Consider the following 25294-nt stretch of genomic DNA (forward strand, 5'->3'; position numbering starts at 1 on the left):
AACCCTGCGCCCAGAGTAAGTAGAAGGAAAGAAACAGTAAAAATCAGAGAGGAAATAAATGACATAGAGACTAGCCATGGCTGGTTTGTTCAGTGGTTAGAGTGTCAGCCCATAGACCAAAGGGTCTGGGTTTGATTCCCAGGCAAGGGCACATACCATGGTTGCAGGCTTGGTCCCCAGCAAACGGTGTGTAGGAGGCAGTGGATCAATGACTCTCTTGTCATTGATATTTCTGTCTCTCTCTCCCTTTCCCTTCCTCTCTCTCTGAAATCAATAAAAATAGATTTTAAAAAAATGACACAGAGACTACAAAAACAAAAATCAATGAAATCAAGAGCTGGTTCTTTGGAAAAAAAAAACAAGATTGATGAACCTTTAGCCAGACTCATCAAGAAACAAAACTAAAGGACTCAATAAATAAAATCAAATGAAAAAGGTGAAGTAACAACTGACATCACAAACATTCAAAGGATTGTAAGAAAATACTGTGAACAACTATTGCCAACAAGCTGGACAATGTGGATGAAATGGACACATTCCTAGAAAAATACAACCTTCCAAAACTGAATCAGAAAGAGACAGAAAACCTGAATAGGCCAATGGTAACCAATGAAGCTGAAGCAGTGATCAAAAAACTCCCAGAACACAAAAGCCCTGGGTGTGATGGCTTCACAAGGGAGTTTTACCAGACATTCAAAGAAGAACTAACTCCTGTCCTCCTCAAACTATTCCAAAAAATCCAAGAGGAAAGAATCTTTCCAAGCTCTTTTTATGAGGCCACCGTTAGCCTAATTCCAAAACCAGATAAAGACGCTACAAAGAAGGAGAAATACATACATGACATAGATGCTAAAATCCTCAACACAGTATTAGCAAATCAGATTCAGCAATATATGAAAAAGATCATACACTATGACCAAGTGGGATTTATTCAGGGATGCAAGGCTGGTACAATATTCACAAATCAATAAATGTGATACATCACATAAACAAATTGAAATACAAAAATCACATGGTCATATCAATAGATGCAGAAAAAGCATTAGATAAAATCCAACAGCCATTTTTGATAAAAACTCTCAGCAAAGTGGAAATAGAGGGATCATACCTCAACATAATAAAGGCCATATATGACAAACCCACAGCCAACACCATACTCAATGGGTAAAAACTAAAAGCATTTCCCCTAAGAACAGGAACAAGACAAGGATGTGAGCTTTCACCACTCTTATTCAACATAGTACTGGAAGTCTAGCCACAGTGATCAGATAAAAAGAAACAATAAAACACATCCAAATTGGGAAAGAGGAAGTAAAACTGTCATTATTCACAGATGATATTGTAGATAGAAAATCCTAGAGACTCCACCAAAGTACTACTAGATTTAATAAATGAATTCAGCAAGGTAGCAGGATACAAAATTAACACCCAGAAATTGATGGCATTTTTATACACTAATAGTTGAACTCACGGAAAGGGAAACTAAAAAATAAATCCCATTTACCATTGGAACAAAAAATTAAGGTACTTAGGAATAAACTTAACCAAGGAGGTAAAAGACCTGTACTCGGGAAACTACAAGACATTGCAAAAAGAGATAGAGGAAGATACATACAAGTGGAAGAATACACTGTTTTTGTGGATTGGTAGAATTAATATCATAAAAATGTCCACACTACCCAAAGCAATCTATAAATTCAATGCAATCCCAATTAAAATACCAACAGCATACTTCATAGATCTATAACAAATATCCCCCAAATTTATATGGAACCAAAAAAGAACTCGAATAGCCTCAGCAATCTTGAGAAAGAACAAAGTTGGAGGGATCACAATACCAGATATCAAACTATACTACAAAGCCACTGTAATCAAAACAGCCTGGTACTGGCACAAGAACTAGCATATAGATGAATGCAGCTGTAAAAAAGAAGGACCCCTTACCCCATGAGACAGCATGGAAGGACCTGGAGAGTATTATGCTAAGTGAACTAAGCTGTCAGAGAAAGACAAGTACCACATGATCTTGCTCATATGTAGAATCTAACAAGCAAAATAAACTGATGAACAAAATAGATCCAGAGACTCAGAAGCATGAAACAGACTAATGAATCTCAGAGGGAAGGTGGGGGTGAGGAGTGGGGAAGGGAGAGATTAATCAAAGAACTTATTGGGGATGGGGGGTAGATGCAGAGTGGAGGGGATCAATGGGGGAGAAAATGGGACACCTGTAATACTTTCAACAGTAAAGATTTTTTTAAAAAGTATCTATAATTTAAAAAAAGTTCGTTTCTGTGAAAAACAAGACAAAAAAATCCCTATATTTTAGAGCAGCGATTTTCAACTTTTTTCGTCTTGTGACACATATAGTCATTAATAAAATTCTGCTGCACACCAAAAAATACATCTTTTGCCTATCAAACAACAAAAATGGGTATAATTTTGATTCATTCACACTGGAAGGCTATTGTTCTGTTGGCTGTTGTAATTTTTTTGACAATCTAAAGGAAAAGAGGTCAGTGACCTTGACTAAATAAATAGTCAGGTATTGCATGTTTTAAACATTCTTGTGGCACATGGTTGAAAATCACTCTTTTAGAGCAAGTGTCAAAGTTCTCTCCAGGAATCTCTGGGGAAGATGAAACATATTTGCAAAAACATCAGAGTAAGACAATGACTTTCTTTTGGGAATTGGTATGTTAATGATATTTTACTCACACAGTATACTCTAGAAGTTTCTAATTACTTATTTGGCAATGCTTCTTCTGTAATTGAACACACCAAATAAGCCTGATTAGTTTAATATTTATCTTTTATAAGGAAAGAGAGCAACTTTTTTTTTCAGGTGTTCTAGGGTCCCTCTGAAAACCTCCAATTTATTTCCAGGTTAAGAAAAAGGCTATTTAAAATTAGAATCTTGGGATGTTTGCTAAAGTATATGAAAACATTTGGACATTGGCCTGGCTGGTGAGGCTCAGTGGGTTGAATGTCGCCCCATGCACCAAGAGGTCACTGGTTCGATTCCCAGCTAGGGCATATGTCTGGGCTGCAGGCTTGTTCCCCAGTTGGGGGCTTACAGGAGGCATCTCTCTCATGGATGTTTCTTTCTCTCTCCCTCTCCCTTCCACTCTCTCTAAAATATCAATAAAAACATATATATTTTTAAAAAGGTTTGGACATTGGACTAAAAAGATCACAGATCATTATGAAATATTACTTAATTACCTACTTAACCAAAATAGCAATAATATATTTCAAATACAAATATAGAAAGTTACAGAATTGTTAGCAAAATTTTAGCTCTTACTATTGAGAAGGTTCCATTTTCTTAAGTAATCAAGGACCTAAGACAACACAAAACCCAGAAAATTACATTGATATAACATAGAACCTTTGCTTTCTAGGCAGAATATTTTTTATATTTTTGCAGGAGCAGACAATCAAGTAGTCAAAGAAAACTTTGTGCTTTTTATTTAAAGGTAGAAAACCATTTTTAAGTTTACTTCACTTTACTTTTGATATTTAAATTAACATAATTGATTAAATTAATTCTAGTCTTATGCGATTTGACCACACATACACTTTTCTTTCTCGATTCCTTTTCACAAACCTACATCTTTCCTTATTCAGTTTAATTTGTCCCTTAAGCATTTAGAAATACCAACTTATTTTTTAAACAAACCATTTTATTTTAATTTCCTTAAAATGCATTTTCTTTCCTTATACCTTTTTATTTTTAACCAAAAACATATATTAATTCCTTCCATAGTAATTAGAATTATTAAATCTTAAAAATCTTAATTTCTTTTTTTTTTTAATCCTCACCTAGGATATTTTTTCCATTGATTTTCAGAGAGAGTGGAAAGGGGAGAGAGAGAGAGAGAAACATCAATGTGAAAGAGACACATCAATTGGTTGCCTCCCACACATGCTCCCCCCCGGGCTGGATATCAAGCTTTCAACTGAGGTATATGCCCTTGGCTAGAATCAAACTGGAGACCCTTCAGTCCACAGGCCGATGCTTTAGCCACTGAGCCAAACAGACTAGGGCAGAAATCTTAATTTCTAATGAAACTTTAAAAGTAAGTAATTATGAGCCTGGTCAGTGTGGCTCAGCAGTTGAGCATCGACCTATGATCTAGGAGATCACAGTTTGATTCCCGGTCAGGGCACATGCCTGGGTTGCTGGCTCAATCCCCAGTAGGAGGCATGCTCGAGGCAGCTGATCAATGACTCATGTTTCTATCTCTCCTCCCTTCTTCTCTCTGAAATCAATAAAAACATATTTAAAAAAATAAATAAAAATAGAAGTAAGTAGTTATGAGTAGTCATATCAGCATTCTGTAGGTTGGCAAATCCATGAATACATTTCATAACCTTTAGAAATATAGGCTCTTTTACTGGAAAATGTATTTTATAATTTTTAGAAACATAGGCTTCATTGACAAAGAGCAAAATATTTTATTAACAGATTCAAATTCATTGTTTAGTTTCTCTGTAATAAGAAGCTAAAAGTAGATAGACTTATTTAAGAATTAATGTTTCAGTATTTAACACATTTGGAAATTATCTAGATATTCAGTAATTTAACTTAAGTCATCATTTAACTCAAATTAGCAAAACTTTAAAGTTTCAAGATACCAAAAGAATTTCGGAAACTATTTTTAAGTACATATACTATAACACATATAATTATTGTTAAAAAGTTTTACTCCACACCTTTTTATTTACTTACATCTATTTATTAGTTCTTAACAATGAAGTTTGGATTACCCATGAAAACTCTATGATACATTAAATTCAATTATTATTATCCCAAGCTGTTTTTCCTGGTGACAAATTTTGCAACAGAGGTGACATGAACTTATTTTTGTAAATGCAGGTAAAATAAAACTATTATACTTAATACTAATATCTTTAAAGACATGTCTGTTTTAATTAAACCAACAAATTTAAGTTGTTTTTAATACCAAATCTTTTCCAAAACCTGAAAAACATTTGGGTTTGTTATATTACTTAATTTATATAAGCACTTAATTATTCTTTAAGCCATTTAAACAGAGCTGCTTATAAATTATTTTTTTAATTTAGTAATGCCATCCATAGGTAGAAAAATACCATTTCATACATAAAAACACAAACACAAAGAGGTTAACAGAAATCACAAACACAAACAGAGTTACTAATATTTGTAGAGAAGACACTTAAGATTTTTCATTCACCCAATTTCCAAGAATCATTTGCATTTTAAGGAATGGCTCTTAGGTCTTAGAGAAAATGGGGGTAGAAAGCTTACATCATAAAGACAGAGAAAATATCAAAGTTGTTCTTGTTTAATCTGCTCCTTTAACCCTCTGGTAGAGTCCTCTAGTTTCTAATCCATACTCTGTGGGCTCAGACAATCTTATTGGTTCCCATTGGGAAATCTAATTAATATTGTTTGAAGGGTGGATTTGCATGCCTTTTATTTTACAATACTAGGCAGGAGAAATGTTTCCCAATTAGATAGTTTCCATCCCCATAATACAATCAGGTAAAAGAGACAATCATTGTACATAATGCCTGTTTAAATATACCAATTATCTTATAAACTTTTACCTAATTTCATCAACATTTGAATATACCTATTTCTAGCCTTCATTAGACTTCACAAGTTTTTGTTTTACAATACTCGGTAGGAGAAATGTTCCAGAGCCAAACATATTCATTTCTATTAAATATTCAGGTAAAGGAGAGAGGACTTCTTTCCTGCTTAAACATTCCAACTTTTATAATGTTATTAACCATTACATTTTTATATTCCCTCAATCTAATGTGGCCCCAGTCAGGGCTTCACCAATGGGCTTTTGTACCACAGTGTGTGTGGGGGGGTGGGGGGGTGGGGGGGGATCTTGGTCCTGTATCAAGGAGTAACTTGATTAATCCGCCTAACTGCTGCCCCAAACTATTGTTGGTCAGGTTTCTCATTGTTACCTCTGCCTTCCAACTTTTAAAATTTCTCCAAACTGAGGTGAGTAGACTTGTTTGTGGCCCTTTAATGCTAGGGGACTAGGAGGAGGCTCTGTTGGCCCACCCACCTTTTGGTAGTGCTGAAACCGGACAGCAGTGGGTCAGGGCTGCTTGTCACCAGTTGACTCAATTGAGCAGAGAGGGTTGAATTGTATATGAGTGTTTATTCCAATATTGCTGGCAGAATGGGAGAGCAGTAAGGTCATTCTGTGAAAATCTGCTCTCCCACCGCCATAAGCCAGCTGCTTATATTTGGTAGAAGGAAAAGATTAAGTGGGAAAGTAGGAATTGCAGGCATGGGGAAGTAGTGCTGGCTGCCGGTTACAAAAGGCAGGTGCCTCAGGGACTCCATTGTTTTGGCAACAAGGCTGTTAATCTTCCCATGCTGATGGGCAGTTCTCAGAACTCCCTCTTTCTCCCTCTCTCTGAAATCAATAAAGATATATTTAAAAAAAAAAAAAAAAAAGAAAAAAAGAAAGGAGGATGGACCACATTCCCAGGTTAACCCCCATGTCCCAGGGATGCAGCTCTCAGCTCGCTAGAAGGTGCTTTCTCTAATCAGAACAGAGCAATCACGGTTAACAGAGCACGGTTAATATTTTTGCCCCAACAGTGCTGTATTAAAAGCTTTGTTTTAACCTCATCGATGTCTGTTTTACTTATCCCACTTCTTAATAACCATGTAAAGATTTCCACTCTGCTAGGACGAGTCCCAAGATGCTTCCCTCTCTGTTTCCTCTTTCATTTTCTCCATTAATATTTGTTTCATTCACCTTATTTCTTGTCAACATAAGAAATGTCAAAACCTGTAAGAATTTTTATGAGTTTACTTTAGCCAAACTGACAACAATTGCCAGGAAGCAAAACCTCAACAGAATGAGAAAATGCTCCAGAGAATGCATTTTGCACCTTATTTTATACATTACAGTCAAAGGAGGAGGCATAAGGAGGCTTACATGAAATCCATTAGGAAGTCAGGAGAAAGCAAAATGGAGGGTCAGGGGGAGACTCTGGGGTTGAATAAAAAGAAAAATGTTAGCCCAGCTGGTGTGGCTCATCAGTGGAGCATCAACCTAGGATCCAGGAGATCGAGTTTCGATTCCGGGTCAGGGCCCATGCCTGGGTTGCGGGTTTTATTCCTGACAGGGGTGTGCAGGAGGCAGCCAATCAGTGACTCTCATCATTGATGTTTCTGTCTCTCTCTCCCTCTCCCTTCCTCTCTCTGAAATCAATAAAAATATTTTTTTAAAAAGAAAAGACACATACCTCTTTTACTAGGTGGGTGCTGGATAGTCAACAGTCAACAGTTAACATGATAACAGCAACCAGTAACAATGGGAGGATTGTGATCTCTGCTCTGGTGGTGGTTGTGCTTTGAGGGGTCTGGAAAAAGGGAAATTACTTTGTTAGTGCAAAAGTATGTTATCAGGTATGTTATCGTCAATGCAAAAAGATAGACAGGCTCAGTTGAGATTTACCTTTGTTAGGAAAAAATACTGGCCTAGGACATGACTACCTGCCGTGACTTCCTAAGTTTTCATTTTAGACCATCCTATGTGGTTCCTTTAGGTCTCTGAGTTTGTAAGGCCACCAATGCAGGCCTCCCCTGAGGCTGTTGAGTTTAGTAGGTAGCCCCTTTTCATCCATGTTCTTATTAACCTTTTAAAAATTTCCACCTTGTTGGGAAGAGACCCGTGACTCTGTCCTCAGCCTCTCACTATTCTCTCTGTTCTCTTATTAACCTAATGTTATCATCTGAAAGACCCATGAGGAGAAGCTAAGACAGTAAGTTCAATAAAACTTCCCAAATTGCCTTTGTTAGGTTAGTGGTTTTATTTCTCTATCGACATATTTTTAAAAATTTGATCTTGCTATAGGCCTGGATAAAACAATTGTTTAAAATAAGAATTCTCTAAAAAAAAAATTCAATTTAGAATTTTTTTTTAATTCCAAGTGTTATAGGTGGGGAGAGCTCTTTATTCCCACTGGTTGCTGGTGGGAGTGGGCTTCTTGTGGTAACCCGAGAAAAGGAATTTTCTGACTTACCCAGGAGGATGATATATTGTAGAAAGATTTATTTCTATGGAATTACACCCCTGAGTTTCCAAGATCCCATTTCCCTCAGTCCCACGATCAAAGAAGTGTCGCTGTGGCTTCAGCAAGGCTAGGATCCAGGACCTTGCCCTGAATTTTCGTTTCACGTTGGAGGAGTGTCCAGTCCAGCAACAGGCTAGCTTATTTTGTGTTCCCCATTGCATCCCATCAGTCCATTGCACGTAGGGCCACATGGCTATGTAGGGAACATGGGCGAATGCAAAGAAGCAGGAGCAAAACTAAAGGAACCAGAGAGCTGAGAGCGCAAGCTCCTTTGTCTAGGGGATTATGTATTCCCTAATTTTCATGGGCTTGCAGTGGCCTTGCCCACTCTGGCCAATGATCTTTTTTCCCAGGTTTGACCGACAGGCATCTTCCCTGTGCCAGGTGGGCTTCACTGCGCATGCATCTTTCTCCCCTTTGTGGACCCCTTTCCCCAGGGATCTGTGGTGAATGGGCCAGTGGTTCCCTGGGGAGTATGAAACGGCAGCTTCCAGGTTAAGCTGCCCAAATGACATGTGTATAACATCTGGTCTCCCCCTTGGCTCCTTTCCTATTATTAATGCCTTGCTAACGACAATGGTATCAAAATGATTCATCATCTGGCCAGTGATGGTAGGATCTATTAATCTCAATAGCAATTCAAACCAATAAGCCTTTTTACAGCTTAACTATGGACACAGGAGGCATCCATAAGAGAGTGTAAAGGATGAAGCCCTCACAAGATCCAGGGTTAGCCTAAGAAAGATGAAGGACCCATCTTTAAACAGCTCTTCCAAAACACAAAGAATCACGTCCCCCCTCGTTGAACAGAATAAGGTTTCAGATTCTCTAAGCTTGGATCCACAGCCTTCTCAGCTGCCCACCAGATGCATACACATCCTCCAGCTGGTGGAGATAATGACCATCTCTGGGAGGAGTGCGATCAACAGAACAAAAGTACTCAAGTCAAATCTGTAGAGCCGTGTCTGCCCAAGAAACTAGTTTCACCAATATTTTCTCGTGCTAATCTAAATTTAGAAAGAGAAATAAAGATTCTCACCATTTTGCTTTCATTGGATCCATCAGACAGAGAACTGGGGGATGCTGATGTGGTAAGAACTCTTACCTTCATCAGCCTCTGTCAGATGATCCAGGTCCCTATATCTGCAGCAATCCCAAAGCGAGCAGTATCTAGCCAGTAAAGTCTCCTATCTGGCTCACAGAAACTGTTGGGGAGGAAAAAATAATTTTCTTCCTATCTAAGTTCTTTTGGCTGGACTAATAATTAAATTAACATGAGACAGATTATCAGGAGAAAATGACGAAACTTATGTATGTACATATGAGGATTCCGTAAGACTCTGGGACCTGAGGACACATTAGGAAGTTAAGGCTTATATGCCATGCTGGAGCTAAGGAGAAGGGGAGATGTGGTTTGGAATTTCAAAGGGCAGGAAGGCAATTAACATGCAGATAGAAAAGCAAAAGTTTGGTAAATAAGTGTTTGCTGGGCTGTCTTTAACAATAGGACACAGAGGACTTTGATCAAATGGGCCTTGCTGGTCCCTCCTTGTCTATCCCATTAAACTACAGTTGTTGTGTATGATAAAAGCTCCTTTCCTAGTGGGTCCTCTATCTAAATTCTTTTATGCGGTTAAGGGGAAGATCAAAGGTTCTGAGTCTTTTGTTTCTTAAAAATAGATTAAAAAGAATCCCTATCCCAAAAGGCATATTTTGGGGTGGCAAACTCAGCTTCCTCAAACTGGCTTGGGAACTGGGAAACACTTCTTCCATGTTTACACTGTGTACTTTGTATTTTAACATGATGACTACTTGTGTGTTTCTCTGTCTCACACGGTGTCTTATATGCCCAGTACCTGGTATGAGGCTTATCTGTGGAAGACAGTGAAAACACACTCATTTAAAAGTGAGCACTACCCCGAAGGACTGACGCGGCAGTCAGGAGACTCGGTTTCAGAATCTGCTCCAGCACACGCTCTTGACCTCAGGAGCTCATTTCCCTCTCTGAGCCTTGTTTTCCTCTCTGTGGGGTGAGGAGTCTTCTGGGTGATCTCCAAGGTTCCCTGTGGCTCTGAGTTCTGGGACTCCTCTTCTGCCCCAAGAGTTCGCTCTTGGCTCTTTTGGCTTTCTAGGTTGTGAGAACCCACCCCCGCCCTGTTTATTCTCTGTGCGCCTGTCCCTCGGGATGTGGTGAGAAGCAGAGCCTGGCTTCCTTCCTTTAGCTGGGCTAGGACACCACCGGCAGTGGCCTTGGGCTCTCCTCAACTCCAGAATAAGAATGCCTCGAAATTCTCAGATGTTCTCCTTCTCACTTCACTTTATTTTCTGTCAGAACAGTGTAAACAGGAAGCTTCTGACGCTGCCTGTCTGCATGTCACAGTATCGTAGGAAGGTGTAGAATCGACATGCACTTAAAGGCACCCTTCCCCCACAGAAACGAGAGACTCCTGGTGGCCACAGCCCCTCTTCAGAATGAAAACAGCCTTAATCAGCCCTGTGAGTATTTAATCTTAATACCCATTTATTTTTCTCATGCTTCTCATATTTAGTCAGCACATTTATTGAGTACCTAATATATGGCAGGTACTGTTCTAGGTGCTATGGACACATAAAGAACAAAGGAGACAAAATCCCTGCTCTCGGGGAGCTTATATTTTAGCATGCATGTGTTGGGGCAACCCACACAAATAAGGAACATAATGAATAAGTAAATTGTGCAATAAGCTAGGAGGTGGTAAAATACAAAGGTAAGAAAGGGGGCAGTACAGGGGAGATAAAGACCCCTGAACCTTGATGACTGGAGTCAAAGTGCGGAGGGAGGTGAGGCTGTGTGCCAGCTTTCCTGGGGGAAGAATGCTCTAGGCAAAGGGCAGAGCCCACACAGAGGCCCCAGATGGGGCCATGCAGAGGGTGTGGAAAGAACCGTGAGGACCCAGGGTTCCCTGTCAGAACATGACGCCCAGTGCATAGTAGGCCCACCATCAGCAGTTGTTGGAGGTTAGAGCACAGGCTGCTGGGCCTGCAATTGATCAGAAAGGCGCCATTTATTAAATCTACTCTGGTACCATGGGAGAAGTTGGCAGGTCTGAATTAGATGAAACTGTTTCCATCCTGGCCCACTGCTTATTAGCTTTGTGATCCTTGGCAAAGTGCTTACCTTCACACAGTTTCTATTCGTCATCTGTGCAGAAGGGCTTCAACTTGGGCTTAGAGGGTGGTTGTACGACTTCATGAAGTAACCCCATAGAAGCGGCTAACTTACCTGCACAAGCGTGCTGTGAGTGAGCGCCTGATGATGGTAGCCCCTGGTATACCCTTTCTCTGCTTTTTACGCAAGACAATTATTTTCTCTTAGCTTCAGTTTCCTCTTCCAGAAAACAGAGTATAGTCATCTCTAGGCTGTCTACCGCCTAAACTTTAACAACTATCAAGTGAAACAATGTGTCAATATAGATCACAAGTTTTCAGGGTCAAGGGCTCTGTATATATATGTGTGCACACATGTGTACTATTGTGTGTGTGCAGTTATGTAGGACACATATAGTTTTTTAAATTATTCATAAATGCTTCAAGGACAAGGACACTGTATTTTTGTATACGACCTTATGCCTCCCACACATTAGATGCTCAGTAAACCCTTGCTGAATGAATGAAAAAATGCTGATAAAAATACCCTTTTCTGGATTAAATGTGTGAATCAAAATCAATAGAGCTGTTTGCTTTCAGGTAGTGGGAATGTGGTACCATTGTGAATTATATTTAGAATATATTTATGGAGGTCTTAATATATTTATGTGCCAGGCACTGTGCTGAGCACTTTCTCATTCTAAACTGCCAACAGCCCAATGAGGTGGTACAGTTATTATCACTATTTCATGGGTGAGGCAACTAAGGAGTTAGTGTTTTGACTACACTAGTAAATGAGGGATCTGGGATTGGAATCCAGCCTTCCAGATCTAATGCACTTGGCTGCTATTCTTGTGGCTTCCCGAAATGTCACTGCCTCTCTTCATGGTCTCATCTTTCAGGATGAGAAAAGGAAGGCTGGCCCAGAGGAAACTCCCGGCTCAGGTCATCGGAAAATCTTTCTAGTAGAAGGGAAGAAAATGAAGGGGTTACTTTTTCTTACCTGCAGTGGACAATGAAGATGGTCAAAGACAAGGATTGCTTTTTGCTGGGTACCTAAGTTTGTCCCTTCCTCTTGGTCTCAGAGCGTATTAAGAACTTGGTGAAGCTATGAGAGCCCTGGGCCTCATGTTTCCCTCTTAGGTGCCCAAAGTCTGAGGCTATGTATATGTATATGTATTTGTATATGTATTTGTACATGTGTGTGTGTGTGTGTGTGTATGTGCATATGCCTGTATGGTATATAGTATATGTATGCCTGGGGTGCGTGTGTGTGTGTGTTTAGGTGTGTTTGTATGTGTATCTCCATCCTGTAAGCTCAATGCAAGAGCCTCTTTCTGCAAAACCTCTCCTGACCATACCTGGGCGACCCTGAGAGTTCTCTGCCTAGTGCCAACACTGCCTTGTGCATTGGCCATGTGACTGCACTTCCCAGCCTATGCCTAGTGACTGATGTTTGTGCCTGTTTCTCTTTGAAAGAGTGTCTTGTATCATACTAGCTTTCTTTACTTTTGCAGTTGATGCCTAATGAATGCATACTGAATGTGTAGATGAACAAATGAATGGTGTTCATTTTACCACTGCCTACACCAGCTGGAGGGAGAAAACCCATTTCCTACCAGTGTGCACCGTGCACACCAGGATGCATGGTGCTGACCAAGATGCTCTCCCCTTTCTTCCAGATCTTTGGAGGTGTTGGGCTGGACAACCAGCTGCAGTTGTCAGGAAAACCTTTCTTCTGAAGTTCTGGAGTGTTCCTCATGGTGTCTGAGTTCATGCCCCTTGCCTGCTGGCTTCTTCTTGGGTCTGTGTGGAGAAGGGAAGTCTTGGGAAGTTGCTCTTCCCTGTGTTTAATTGTTCCACTACTGATGTGTCCCCTGTGATCAAGTTCCAGGCAATTACCATCCTGCTGGGTTTTGTTGCTGAGCACAGCAGGTGGGCCTTGTTTATAATTCATTTGTACCATATGGTTTAGCACCATGGGGGCTACTAATCCACACAAGTAGCCCCAGATGCCACTTTATATGGCATGTTAGGTTGGTTTTGGGGTCTAGATGTTTCAAAACTCATCCTCATCTGCTTTCCCCAAAGAGAGGCTTACCCATTGGCAGTCACAGTGCTTCACACTAATGGAAACCTGTACCAAATACCAACTCTATCCTCCCCACCCCCCCAAAAAAGCAATCATGGTGATTTAGCCCTGGGCAATAGCAATGATTACTAGAGCAGCTCTTAATAATCTCAATAAAGTGCAAGCATTGAGCACTTACTGTTGGCAGTAAAATCACCCCTAGGCTTTAAAAGCAGCCTTAGGAATAACTAACATTTTCTCCATTTTGTGGATGGGGAAATGGAGATTTGAAGAGGTTAATCATTTGCCCAACCAAGGTGACAGACGGTAAGTAGCAGAGCCCAGACTCAAGCTCTGTCTGAAGCAGACATGAAGCTTCTGCTGCAAATCATTGTCTTCCTGCCTCCCTCTGGGGTGAATTATGTGAATGAAGCTTTATGAATGGAGGTGGAAAGGGAGAGAGAGATCTCCAACTTGCCATTCTAATTTTTTTTCTGGCATTAATATTAAGATGAGTCACCATATGGGGAGATGAGTAAGATTAAAATATTCTCTATAAGTTTCATTTATATTAATTAATCAATTATACATTTATTGAACTTCAACTAGATGGAAAACATTGTCCTAGGTATTTTATAGAAAACAAAGATAAATCTTTCATCCATTTAATAAATCTGAAACAGGAGGAGTCAGACACAGATTCTAGAGCAAAAGGCAGGGAGTGAAATGTTGGGGTTGGGGTGGAAGAGCTAAGAAATAACCAACCACAGATCTGATGTAGAAAAACAACCTTCCTTACTTCCTGGTGATTAAAACATTTTTTCACATATAATGTCCCCTTTGATCTTTGAACACCCTTATGAAATAGACAGGGCCAGTAGCATGTCTCCTATTTTATGGGAAACAAAGGCATAGAGAGATTTTAGGCTGTGGCCATCATCACATAGGCAACAAGTGGCAAAACCAGGTTTGAAGAGCCTGACTCCAAGCCCAGACTCTTCTGGGGCCACTGCATTTGAGCCCACTCTGTGGCTGGCCCTGGCCCGGACGTGGCTGTGCATTAAGTCTCTGTGGAGCACTGTGGCTGGCTCTGAACTGCCCAGGCTCTGCACTCCTTGGAGACCCACAAAGTACACACTTGTACTCGGTGCTTGCTACTCAGGAAGTTTCTTTTCCAGTTTGTAGGAAAATCCAGGACCCTAATGTTGAGGAAGTATGGGGTCCATTCCCTTCAGGGTCAGCTTCCCTGCATTCACTGTCCCCTTACACCTGGCTAAGTGCCCATTAAGTGACCTCCCTGCTCTCTAGGCCATCTGGCATACCTTGGTCAAATCAGTGTGCTTAAAGCACAGCTCCCGTCCTTGCACAAAGCTTTCAATGGCTTTTTATTACCTGGCAGATAGAGTCCAGCCTCCTGACCTTGATGTCCAGGGCTCTAGAATCTGACCACAATACTTATCACTGGGCCCCTCACGTACAATGTGCTCCTTACAAGTTGGTTTAGTCACTGTGCTTTGGACACCCCTTGCTTTTCCCAGCGCAAACCTGGAAGATCCCTTTCTTATCCAGCACATGCCTCAGGGCTCATCGTGTGGCCACATCTTCCAAGAATCTTACTTCCACTGTCTGGTGCCAGGGATACCTTTCTGCCTCTGTTTTCTCAACGCTTCTTCCTCACCTGGCTATGAAGGCTGCCTTGCCTTGTGGAAGCTGCTTCATTACTGTCATGCATCAAAAGCCCTCCAGTGTGTTGCTTTACTTTGATTTTTCACACAAGGGTATTATACATTTCCAGTAAGCTTCTTGAGGGAAGACAGCACACCTGAGAGTTCTGACAGCCCAGCAGAGCTGAGTGTGTCCAGAACCAGAACGCATGGGATCCTGGCATAGTGCTGCAGAGTGGCTGGGGCCTGGGAGGTGTGCCTAGGCCCTGCCCAAGGCACAGCACTGGCAGCCTTTCCCCTTCTGGTAGTTGGAGCTGGGCTCGCATGGCTATATACCCTGTAGGGGGCTGGGCGTTGAGGGCAGGATCAGTCTGTTGTTTAGCTAAGGAAGCCAAGGATTTTCCCCAAGGTCTCCCTGAGACTGTACAACGCAGAGTATAAAGCCTTCAGCCATGGGCTTCCAACCTATAGACTCAGATGGCTCTGCCTGTGGTTTCTGACATCTCCAGATGTCAGAGGGAAGAGGGAAGGTGATGGGGCTTTGACAAGCTGGGTGAGAGCTGTGCTCTCCTCTGTGGTCTGTGACAAATGTAGAAACCCAGGACAGCTGCTGCACACTAGCCAAACATGGTGGTACCCCCAAGGTCCATCCTGAGGGGGGGCCCTCATCTCACCCAGGGCCCAGGTTCTGGCCAAGAGCCAGAGTGCCTCATATGTGTGTGTGTTTGTGTGTGTGTGTGTGTGTGTGTGTGTGTGTGTGTCGGGAGGAGGAATGCTTAGAGGTGAGTACTGCGGCAGAAGCTGTGGAAGGAGCGAGGGAGGAGGTGAGTGTTGGGGTTAGACTCTAGCTGGGAGAGGAGCGTGGTCACGGTCCAGGGTCAGCTCTGAGCAGCAGTCTACCTTATGCTTTTCTGGCAGCCAGAGCACCAGAGCCATTGATGAGTGGACCAGAGATGCTGCAAGAGACCTGGGGCGGCCCAGCAATCACTGAGCACTTGAACCTGAGGTGCAAGTATCCTCACTATATAGAGGAGGGAACATGGGCACAAGGGGTTAAGTGACATGACTAGGTCTTAGAGCCTGTCATTGAGAAAGTGGGATTCTTTACTCTTTTTAAAAAATTATTAACTAGATTTTTAAATTGAAAAAGCAATTCAACCTCTTAGTTTAAATTGCAAACAGTAGAGAATACTTTAGAATGAAAAGCAAGTTTTCCTCCTACTCCTGATTGCAATTGTAGAACCCCCTCTCCAGGGGGCAGCTGCCACAAGAATTTCTGTTCTCTGCTCCTCACAGAGCCTGGTGCCAGTCTTTCCCTAAGCCAATGGCCATCAGTGCTGATGGAACTGGACACAGCACAGAGGTGGAATGGACCACACATGTGCTCCTAGACCGTTCCCAGAGCTTGTGCTGAGTGTGGGTGATACCAGTGGAATAAGGCCATCGCTTTGCATTTTGAAGGGGATACCACTTACTTTGTTATGGACCTTTATTAATATCTAGCTTTCCTGTTTTCCTTAATACCCCCCTCCTCGCCCACCCCTTGGAGTGCGGGGGGTAGTCTGGGGCTTCCCTGAGAGGAATGCATACACCTCACCTGCTCTGGCCAGGACTGAAAAAGCAAAAAGGAGAAAAAAAACGCAGGGTCTTACTTTCTGATGATGGTGACTGAGACACCGGCAGGATGATGTACATGTGAAGTGACCGAAGATAGGACAGATATGGTGAGGTCTCCATGTTGGTGTGATGGGGCCTGGCCAAGAGCCAGGGGTTCGGTATGTTCTATGTTTGTGACCCAGCAGCCCTAAGGTCAGGACTTGCATTTTCATTGCTAACATCAGTTAGAGCATTTCCCCCTCTAACTTTGACCTCAGTGGAGCTGGAGATTTTCTGTGTACCATCATGCATGAGTCTTCAGCAACCCATCTCTGGCTTCAAATGGTTGAATTCTGAGTGCATCTCCCCTCCCTCATCACACCACATTCTGTTCTCCAGGTTGCGTAGCTCAGCATTTTTCAAATCTCTCAATGGAAGGTTGCAGTGCACACAACCTCACTCCAAGGCAGGACAGGCTTCTCCAGGAAAGTGCCTCTCCTCCCAAACACTGCATGGACCCTCCAGTCTTTCTCCCCTGCTCATTCTGTTTCTCTGCAACGCTCCTGCGAGGTATTTCTGCTCTAAATTGGTTACAGTGGCTCCAGCACTGGGCTGTTTTATTTCAAGGCCTCTGCTCATCTGGTTTGGCTCCCCGGAGGGCTCAAACTGATGGCCTCCCATAAGTGCCAGGGACAATTTTCACCATCCGGATCCAGTCTTGCCCTTCATGTTTGACCCTGTGATCCTCTTCCTACTTCCCATGGCTCTCTGGGACCGATGATTAACTCCATCTTACCTCTAACCACCTCTTGCAACAGAAAGGAGATATAGATGCTGCAGCCTCCTTACCTTGTCTGTGAAGGATGCTGGGTCTAGTATGAGGTTGATGGAGGTAATCAGCTGTAGACATAGAGCCTTATCCTGGACCTAGGGGAAGAGAGAGAGAGAGTGAGGGGATGGAGACTGGTCAAAAACACGAGAGATACACAGAGAAGATGCTCTTAGCTTTCCAGCCTCACGGAGTCCCTGCCACTTCCAAAACTCAATCATCCTGAATCCCACCTCTGGGTCTTCTGGGTCTTCACATCTTTTCTTCTGTCTGGGATATCCTCTCTGCACACCCTGGCTCCTTCAAATAACTTGGCCAACTCAAGCCGAACATTTTTCTTTTCATCTTCAGAGCCACCTTCCCTTACCATTTCATGAGATCCCACTGCTACACACTCTATATAACATCCTGTACTTTTCCTTCACCATTTGTAATTATGGCATCAGCTACTTGGAAATGGGATTCATATCTTCTCCCTCGACTATAAGCTCCACAAGGGCAAGAGCTGTATATGTTCAGTAAAAATGTTTGTTGAATAAAGGATAAATCATGTATATATATTTATGCTTTGTCCATCTAGCTTAAAAGAAAAATACTTCACTCCTCTGCAAAGTAATGCTTACCCATTGTCTCATTTGATCCCCTTGGCATCCTGTAAGGTAGACAGTGAGGTGTCATTTCCTCATTTTACAAAAGAGGAAATGGAACCCACCAGAGGTTAAGAAACGGGCCCAAGGTCACACAGCTCTCCACCTCCAATCTGATTTTTCTCCTATGCCAGGCCGAGTCTGGGTGAGGAAGGAGGACTGACTTCTTCAGGGAAAGCTTCTGGGATGGGTCACTTGGAGCAGCATTTGGAAGTGAAAAGGCTGTGGATTAATATTAGCAAAAGGTGTGGAGGCCATCATATGGAGAGAAGATGTGGATGCAGGCCAGCGTCTGTGTGAAAGGGCTGAGGGAGGCTGGAGTGGGGATGGATAGGAAAACAAGGACACTCAGGGTTACTGAATGCATTACACCCACAACCTCTGGCAGCAGATCCTCCAGGCAGGCGTTGTCAGCCACAATTAATTCTAGATTGAAGCTCTTGGAGGTTAGGTAACCAGCTTAAGGACACATGGTGGCAGCTGGAATTGGAAGCCATGGACATCTGCTCTGGCCCCTGGTGAGGAAGATTGTTTAGAGGTGGGTTGAGGGCTTCAGTCTGAAATCTACCGGGGAGGTGGCTTAGAGGGGGAAAAAGACTGGGGATTCCTTATGTCCTGCTCATTGGTACCCACAATTGGGAGCAGCTATCCCACGTCCTGAGTGCCAGCAGATACCTGTGGTTGCTGTGTTCCCTGAATATCTTCCTCTAAAGTCAGGCTAGGCTGAGCCAGCCACTGCTCTTCAGTTTATCCTGGACCATTGGAGCTGTTCCAGCCCTCAGGCCAATGCCAAGCACCCGGCTAACCTTCCATGTTGTTACTCATCACAAATTCCTGGAAGCATCTCCTGGTGGTAAATTGTACAGGTTGAGGACACCTGGACTGATCATTTTGCCAAAGGACACCCTGGCTTCATTCTTCTGATGTTGCCCCACTCCCAGTTTGGCAAAATGTGCAGATGAGCCCTAGACCTTGTATTTCACTTTCTTCTTTTTCAACATTGTGATAATTATTATAATCACATTCCAACATTCCTTCAAGTGCCAACTAAGTGCCAGGTTCTGGGGTATGTGGAGAGAGCCAGTGTACAGAGTATTAGGTGAGAGTGGGCCCTGGAACTGACGGCCGGGTCCCTACAGGGACCAGCTGAGTGACCTTGACAAGTCTCCCTCAACCTCCCCGCCTCTGGGGTCCACATCTGCAGGAGGGAGAGTGAGTCTCTGCCTCATCGGGTTCATCAGAGGAGCAATGAGTCTGAAATAGTACTTTGCACATAGTAAGTAAATATGCAATAAATATTTGTTATTATAGTACAGTTCCTAGAATTTAAGAATTTAAGAGCTTAAAAGAACCTTAGTGATCATCTAGTTTACCTCCCCCATTTTACAGATGAAGGTGAAGCTCAGAAAGGTGACTCCCAGAGCTAGTGAACACCCAGGCCTCTGCCTCCCAGGACAGGGCCCACATCCTGGCATTGCACTGCATGTTGCCAGGGAGACACTTACATGTGCTTCCCAGCTCTATTAGGTCACAAAGGCTGATTCTCTTTCAAGGAGGCCACAGGGCCTAGGGCCCTGTCCAACTGTGTCCTCAGTTGCATGGTGGCCTCACTCCACTGCCTGGCCACCCACCATCCTGCATACTCCATGCAAGCTGTGGCTTCTGCTAGGAGTTTCTCCCAGCTAGGAGTCAGAGCAGCAAAGGTGCCCACGTCCATTTGTCTTGAGAGCCTGGAGCATCATGAGGAGTAATCAAGATCTTGTTGCCCACAACCGAGAGAAAACCTGTAATCTGGCTGCCCCTCTGATTTCCTCTGTCCCCCCTGCCACCAAACACCATGTGGTGGCTGTCAGTCTCCCCTCAAACACACCCTGAAAAATTATGATTAATGGTGTAATAGCCCTATGAAGATGAGACAGAGACCAGTGGAAGGACTGTTGGCAAGTCAGGAGAGGAGAAGCCATTTAGCACAACTGGGCTAGGGAGTTCAGATGTGCTCATTGCCTGAACAGTGTGAGCTATTGGCAGGTGGTACCTGTCTGTGCGTGTCATGCAGTGCTGGTTGGAATCACCAAACAGTAATTGAGTCTCTGCCCAGTATAGGCACCCTGGATAGGCTCTCATATAGCAAGTGTGTTAGGAAGACATGTGCCTAAAAGAGGTGTTTCCCTGCCCCCCAGGAGCTTTCAGATTGCAGAGAGAGGGCATATGTAAGTGCAAAGTTAAATAACTATTCATTCACTCATGTACACATTCAGTGATGCTTATTGATAATGCATTGCACCAGGCACTATTCTTCCAGGTGCTACAGGTAGAGCAGTGAATAAGGGAAGAAGGCTCTGCCTTGTGGAGCATGTATTCAAAATACCAGCACAGAAGAGGGGCCAAGGGCACTTAGAGACATTAGAGGGCCTTCTAACTTGAGGAAGCTGACCAGTCTTCAAATTTTGAAAAAGTGGAAATTAGCTTCCCCTTCTGGAAGAAGTGGAGATATCTGATTTTTGGTGTTTGGTTGAGACATCTTGGGCAAGTAAATGGTAAGCACTCTGGTCTTCGCCAGTGTGGCTCTCGAGGGCTCGCGTGGCAGTGTGTGATCAGACACCGCCTCCGCTGAAGACGGAGAGCTGGGGTCGGAGAGGAGAGCTCAGACCGTGGGAAATGGGACCTGGATTTTAAATTCATGTGGCCAGGGACTCTGAATGTAAGTCATGAGTAAATACTTCATGCTGACAGAGCCTTTTACACACATATTATCTGATTGGATTTTTTCATTATTTCAACAGATATTTTTTGAGTGCCTACTATGTGCCAGCCTGTGCTAGGAACTGGAAACACAGGTGGAAAACTCCGACATGTTCCCTGCTCTCCTGGTGCTCATCACTGCATGAGGTAGGCATTGTATTCCCATGTCGTCAATGAGGAAATGGGCTCCAAGATGCTCAAGAGTATTCCCTTAATAAGATCCACAGCCAGACCCAGCCTGGTTCTTGTTCCTGTTGGGCCCTAACTCTGCTCTCATTACAATGGGCGTGGCTATCCTGCTGTGTCAAAATAGTGTCCTCAGCTGCACAGGAATGTTCTGTTTTTAGACTTTCCACCTTCTGAGTTACCTAAAGTACAGGGAGGGAGGGAGGAGTTTGCCCTTGATCCCTGATGCAATGGAGAGCTACCCAACACTTTGGGGCTGGGGTGTGTCATTATCAAGTTTATATTTTGGTAAGCACCCTGGCTGCTGTGAGGAGAGCTCCTGGAGAGGGAAAAAGCAGAGGGAGGGAGACCAAGAAGGCTGCTATTGCAGAGGTCTGGGTTATTGCTGACAGATGCCTGGATTGGAGAGGCTCAGTGGCAGTGGGGAGAAGGTTATGGTGTTCACGAGGCAGAGCTATCAGGACCTGGTGATTGATAAGGTGGGCTGTGGGGAAGGAGAAATCTAGGGTAACTTTCAACTTTCTGGCTTGGGTGCCTGGTTGACTGTCATGCTAAGGAGAATGTAGGAGGAGAAGCAGCTGGTGGGAGAGGGGGAGAGGATACCTTCCCTTTACATGAGGATTGTTGGAAGTGCTGTGGGACATCCAGGTGGAGATTTAAGGAGGCAGCTGAATGCAAGTGTTCTGGGCTGGAGATGCCAGTTTAGAAGCCACATCATGCAGATGGTGATAAACCATGGGGAAGGTAAAGTTCCCAGAGAGGATAATGTTAGCGGGAAGAGGATGATTATTTTTATCAAAATACTTTCAGTTAACAAAGGCTACACTGTTAGGTTTTAAGGCTAGATTCATCTAAACGTTAACGTGAAAATAGACTTCAATTTTGTGTTTTTTGATAAAGAATCTGAGAGCGTCATCTTTCTGCTCTTGAGCCTTATAAGCATGTAATGTGATGGTTCTTTTTATTTCTGAAACATCGAGTGGGTGTGAGGAGGTGAGATGTCATTAAATAAAGGCTTAGGAGGAGATTATTCCTCGTCATTGTGCCCTGGGTCACACAGCGAAGGCCCAAGAGCAGGCCTGGACCCCAGCCATTGATGTCCTTACATGTGCTCTCCAAGATCAGCCAGGCTTTAAGGCCATGAATGACACAAGTCAGGCCTGAAGGAAGTGAGTAGTTCTGTCATCAAATAAAATCTACACACACTAATCTGACACCTCTTTAGCAATCTGCATAATTACTATGCAGCATACTGATCAAGGGTAAATGGAAGGCATTCAACACAAATGATTATATTTAATATTACTTTTATATAGCCTGACCAGATTTTCACAGTTCTTTCCTCTTTGAAGTTTTATTCATTTATCCACTCTACAATTATTTATTGAGACTATAATATATGCCAGGCACTCTTCTGGGACCTGAGGAGACACAAATATAATTTCTACCCCCTGCCCCTCCTCTGTCAAGCTTGCATTCTGGTGTATAGACAGACAATCACTGAACAATCGATTTCATCCACACAAGGATGTGAAGCTTCCCTTGCCCCATTTGCTGTCATATGTCCCAGCACCAGCACCATGAACTGAAGGACAGAGGTTCTAGGCCTGACTTGCCAACAACATAGTTGTCTTTGCCCTTTATTTTCCTGTCTCCCTACAGGAGACAATTGCTTGGGGCCTTCTACTCATTGAACAACTATGTACTGTGCACCTATTTTGTATAAGTAGACTCTGAGGATACAACAGTAAACTAGAAACAGTCCACATGCATCCCAGGTGTAGACATGTAAACGCAGCAGCCACAGAGGGAAGAGTCCTGGTGTCAGAGCCACTCCAGGCTGCTGTGATGGCACATAGAGAGCACTTGACTGGCAAATGGCAGAGGTTAGAGAGAGGAGCATCCTTCAGGCAGAGGGAACAGCATGCACAGGAAACCACAAGCTGCTGGGTGTGGCTGGAACATTGAGTGTGTGGGGAGGTGGAGGATGTCATTAAACTAAACTTTTACTAAAGTATAACACACATACAGGAGAATGAACATTATCATAAGGATGTGGCTCAGTGAGTTTTCACAAAGTGAACACACACAGAGCAGGAAACAGAACATCACACAAAGAAGACCCCAAATGTCCCCTTCTAGTCACACCATCCCCAAGGGTAGCTACTAATAGCACAGAAGAGTTTTCTCTCTGTTTTTGTATTATGTATAGGTAGAGTCTTACTGTACATACTCTTTTGTGCCTGGTTTCTTTCTCTCAATATAATGTTTGTGACATTCATCATTACTCATTTTCATTTCCATACAACATTCTGTTGTGTGTACATACACTACATTTCTCCATTTTGCTGCTAGACATCTGGGTAGTTTCCAGTTTGGGGGAACCCTGAGAGCGCCGCTGTGGACATTCTAGGCGTCCTCGGTGAGCACGTACATATGTTTCTATTGCATGTGTGCTTCAGTGTGGAGCTGCTGGGTCATTAGGGTACGTGTGAAGCTCTAGTAGACCAGTTTTCAAAAACAGTTCTATCCATGGACACTCCACTGACACTATACAAGAGTTCCAGTTGCTCCACATCCTTGCCAACACTTGTCATTGTCTTTTGTTAAAAAGTCATTCTGGTGTATGTATACTGGCATCTTATTGTGGTTTAAAAATGCATTTTCCTGAAGCCCAATGAAGCCAAATGCCTTTCTTAAATGATTCTAGGCCTTTGGATATAGTGGTTAGTGAAGTCTCTGTTCTAGTCTTTTGCCCATGTTTCTATTGGATTGTCTGCATAGGGGGTGGGAGGAGGAATTGTTTTAATACTGCTTTCCTTAACCAAGGGTGACCCAGAAAGCATATCCAGGTGCTCACCAGCCCCACCCTCACCCCATGATGGGCATAGCTGGCAGACTACAGACTCTGGAGGCAGGGTGTTGGAAAGGTCTCAGTGAGGGGACAGCCCACGCTGCCATCAGGGGATGCAGCCCCTTTGAGCTTCTGAGGTCCAGCTGCCCTGGGAAGGAGAGGAGTTTAGGAAGAAGGATGAGGAGAGGTTGATGGAGGAAGGATGGGGTGGGTTAGTTTTCAGCAGGTAGCAGGAGCAGGTGTGGAAACCAGCTGACCACCTGGGATGTGCTCTTCTACAGGTCTGAACTGGGGAGGAACTGACATCTGAATAGTCCCTCCTTTAGGCAGGCCCTGAGCATGGCAGCTTCTTCTATATTGTCTTAGTCCTCAATTTAGCTTCACCAGACAGGTAGTGTTGTGTCTCTTTTACCTGTGAGGAAACTGAGTTGAGTGACCAAGAAAAGTTCTCATGAAGGCCACCAGTTTGTACTTGGAGGACTGGACTGAAACCCAGCCCTTCCCCACACCACTGCCCAGGAGCAGTGTGTGCACTGTGTCTTGGGCATTGGCATAACCCTCCAACCATGTCCCTTGCTGCTGCTTCATGGCTCCTGTTCCTTAAGAGCAGATGAAGGTCTTCCTCCCCAATTTGAGATTTTTAAAAAGTGGCATCCTGTGAATCATTCAGCCACAATAACCGCCTGCCACCGTTTTGATGAGGAATGAGTTAGAACCTGAGCTTGAGCATAGAGAGGAAGGACAGAGGCCTGGAACTCTACATGAGCACTGATAGCCAGGGCTCTGGGGGTGGGGAGGGGAAGGTATCTGGGGTCAGTGGGCTGAATAGGTGGCTTCCTAGCAGGGACATAGGTCTCACGTGCTCCCACCACTCTCTTGCAGAGTTATGTCATGCCCAGACCAGCAGGGAGCTCCATGAGGATTTATAGAAGATGCCCCAAGTCTCTGCGCCTTTGGTGCTGCTTCCTGTATGGCTTGTGATGGTGGCTTGCAGTCCCCACTCCCTGAGGATTGGTAAGTGCTGCTCAGATGGCATCCCAGGGGCATCCTGGCCATGGGTGATGCTCCCTCTCATTACCCCAGGTGTCCACAGGAGACATATGACCCTGTACTATGTCACCTGGAGTTTGTCTGGGCCTGGGTGCTGGGGATGGTGCAGCTGACAGGCTCACAGCTCTAATCTGGCCAGCCTGCCCAGCTCCACTGTGATGAAAATAAAGATGCTGCTAAGTCTCCATTACAGCTTGTGACCCACTGCATAGCACATGAAAAGGTCCACTGTTAGGTGAGGAAGGAGGGTTGGAATGGCCCTGGGATTCCAAATGCAGGGCTGGAGATCAGAGAAGAGAGGTGACCTTTTCTCTGATCCATTGAAGAATGCTTCCTAAGGGTGTGCTTGGGATGAAGCCAGGGAGTCCTTTGGGTGACCCTGGCCCACTGTGCTGTAGGGCCCTTGACTTAGCATCTGCTTTC

The 25294-nt window shown here is 43.6% G+C and overlaps 1 protein-coding gene across 3 annotated transcripts in view; it reads left to right on the forward strand.

Annotated features, from left to right (window-relative positions):
* Positions 1–25294, forward strand: part of GRIK4 (glutamate ionotropic receptor kainate type subunit 4) — a 415903-nt gene that overhangs the window by 124085 nt on the left and 266524 nt on the right. For all 3 annotated transcript variants that reach the window (XM_081122925.1, XM_081122927.1, XM_081122926.1), the window contains exons 2-3: positions 20823–20928; positions 24704–24835. In XM_081122925.1, coding sequence (XP_080979051.1) covers positions 24754–24835 — 82 coding nt within the window. In that variant the 5' untranslated portion in view covers positions 20823–20928; positions 24704–24753. The remainder of the gene's footprint in view (positions 1–20822; positions 20929–24703; positions 24836–25294) is intronic.

This window comes from Miniopterus schreibersii, assembly GCF_964146895.1.
Source record: "Miniopterus schreibersii genome assembly, chromosome: 20".
NCBI classification, from domain to species: Eukaryota; Metazoa; Chordata; class Mammalia; order Chiroptera; family Miniopteridae; genus Miniopterus; species Miniopterus schreibersii.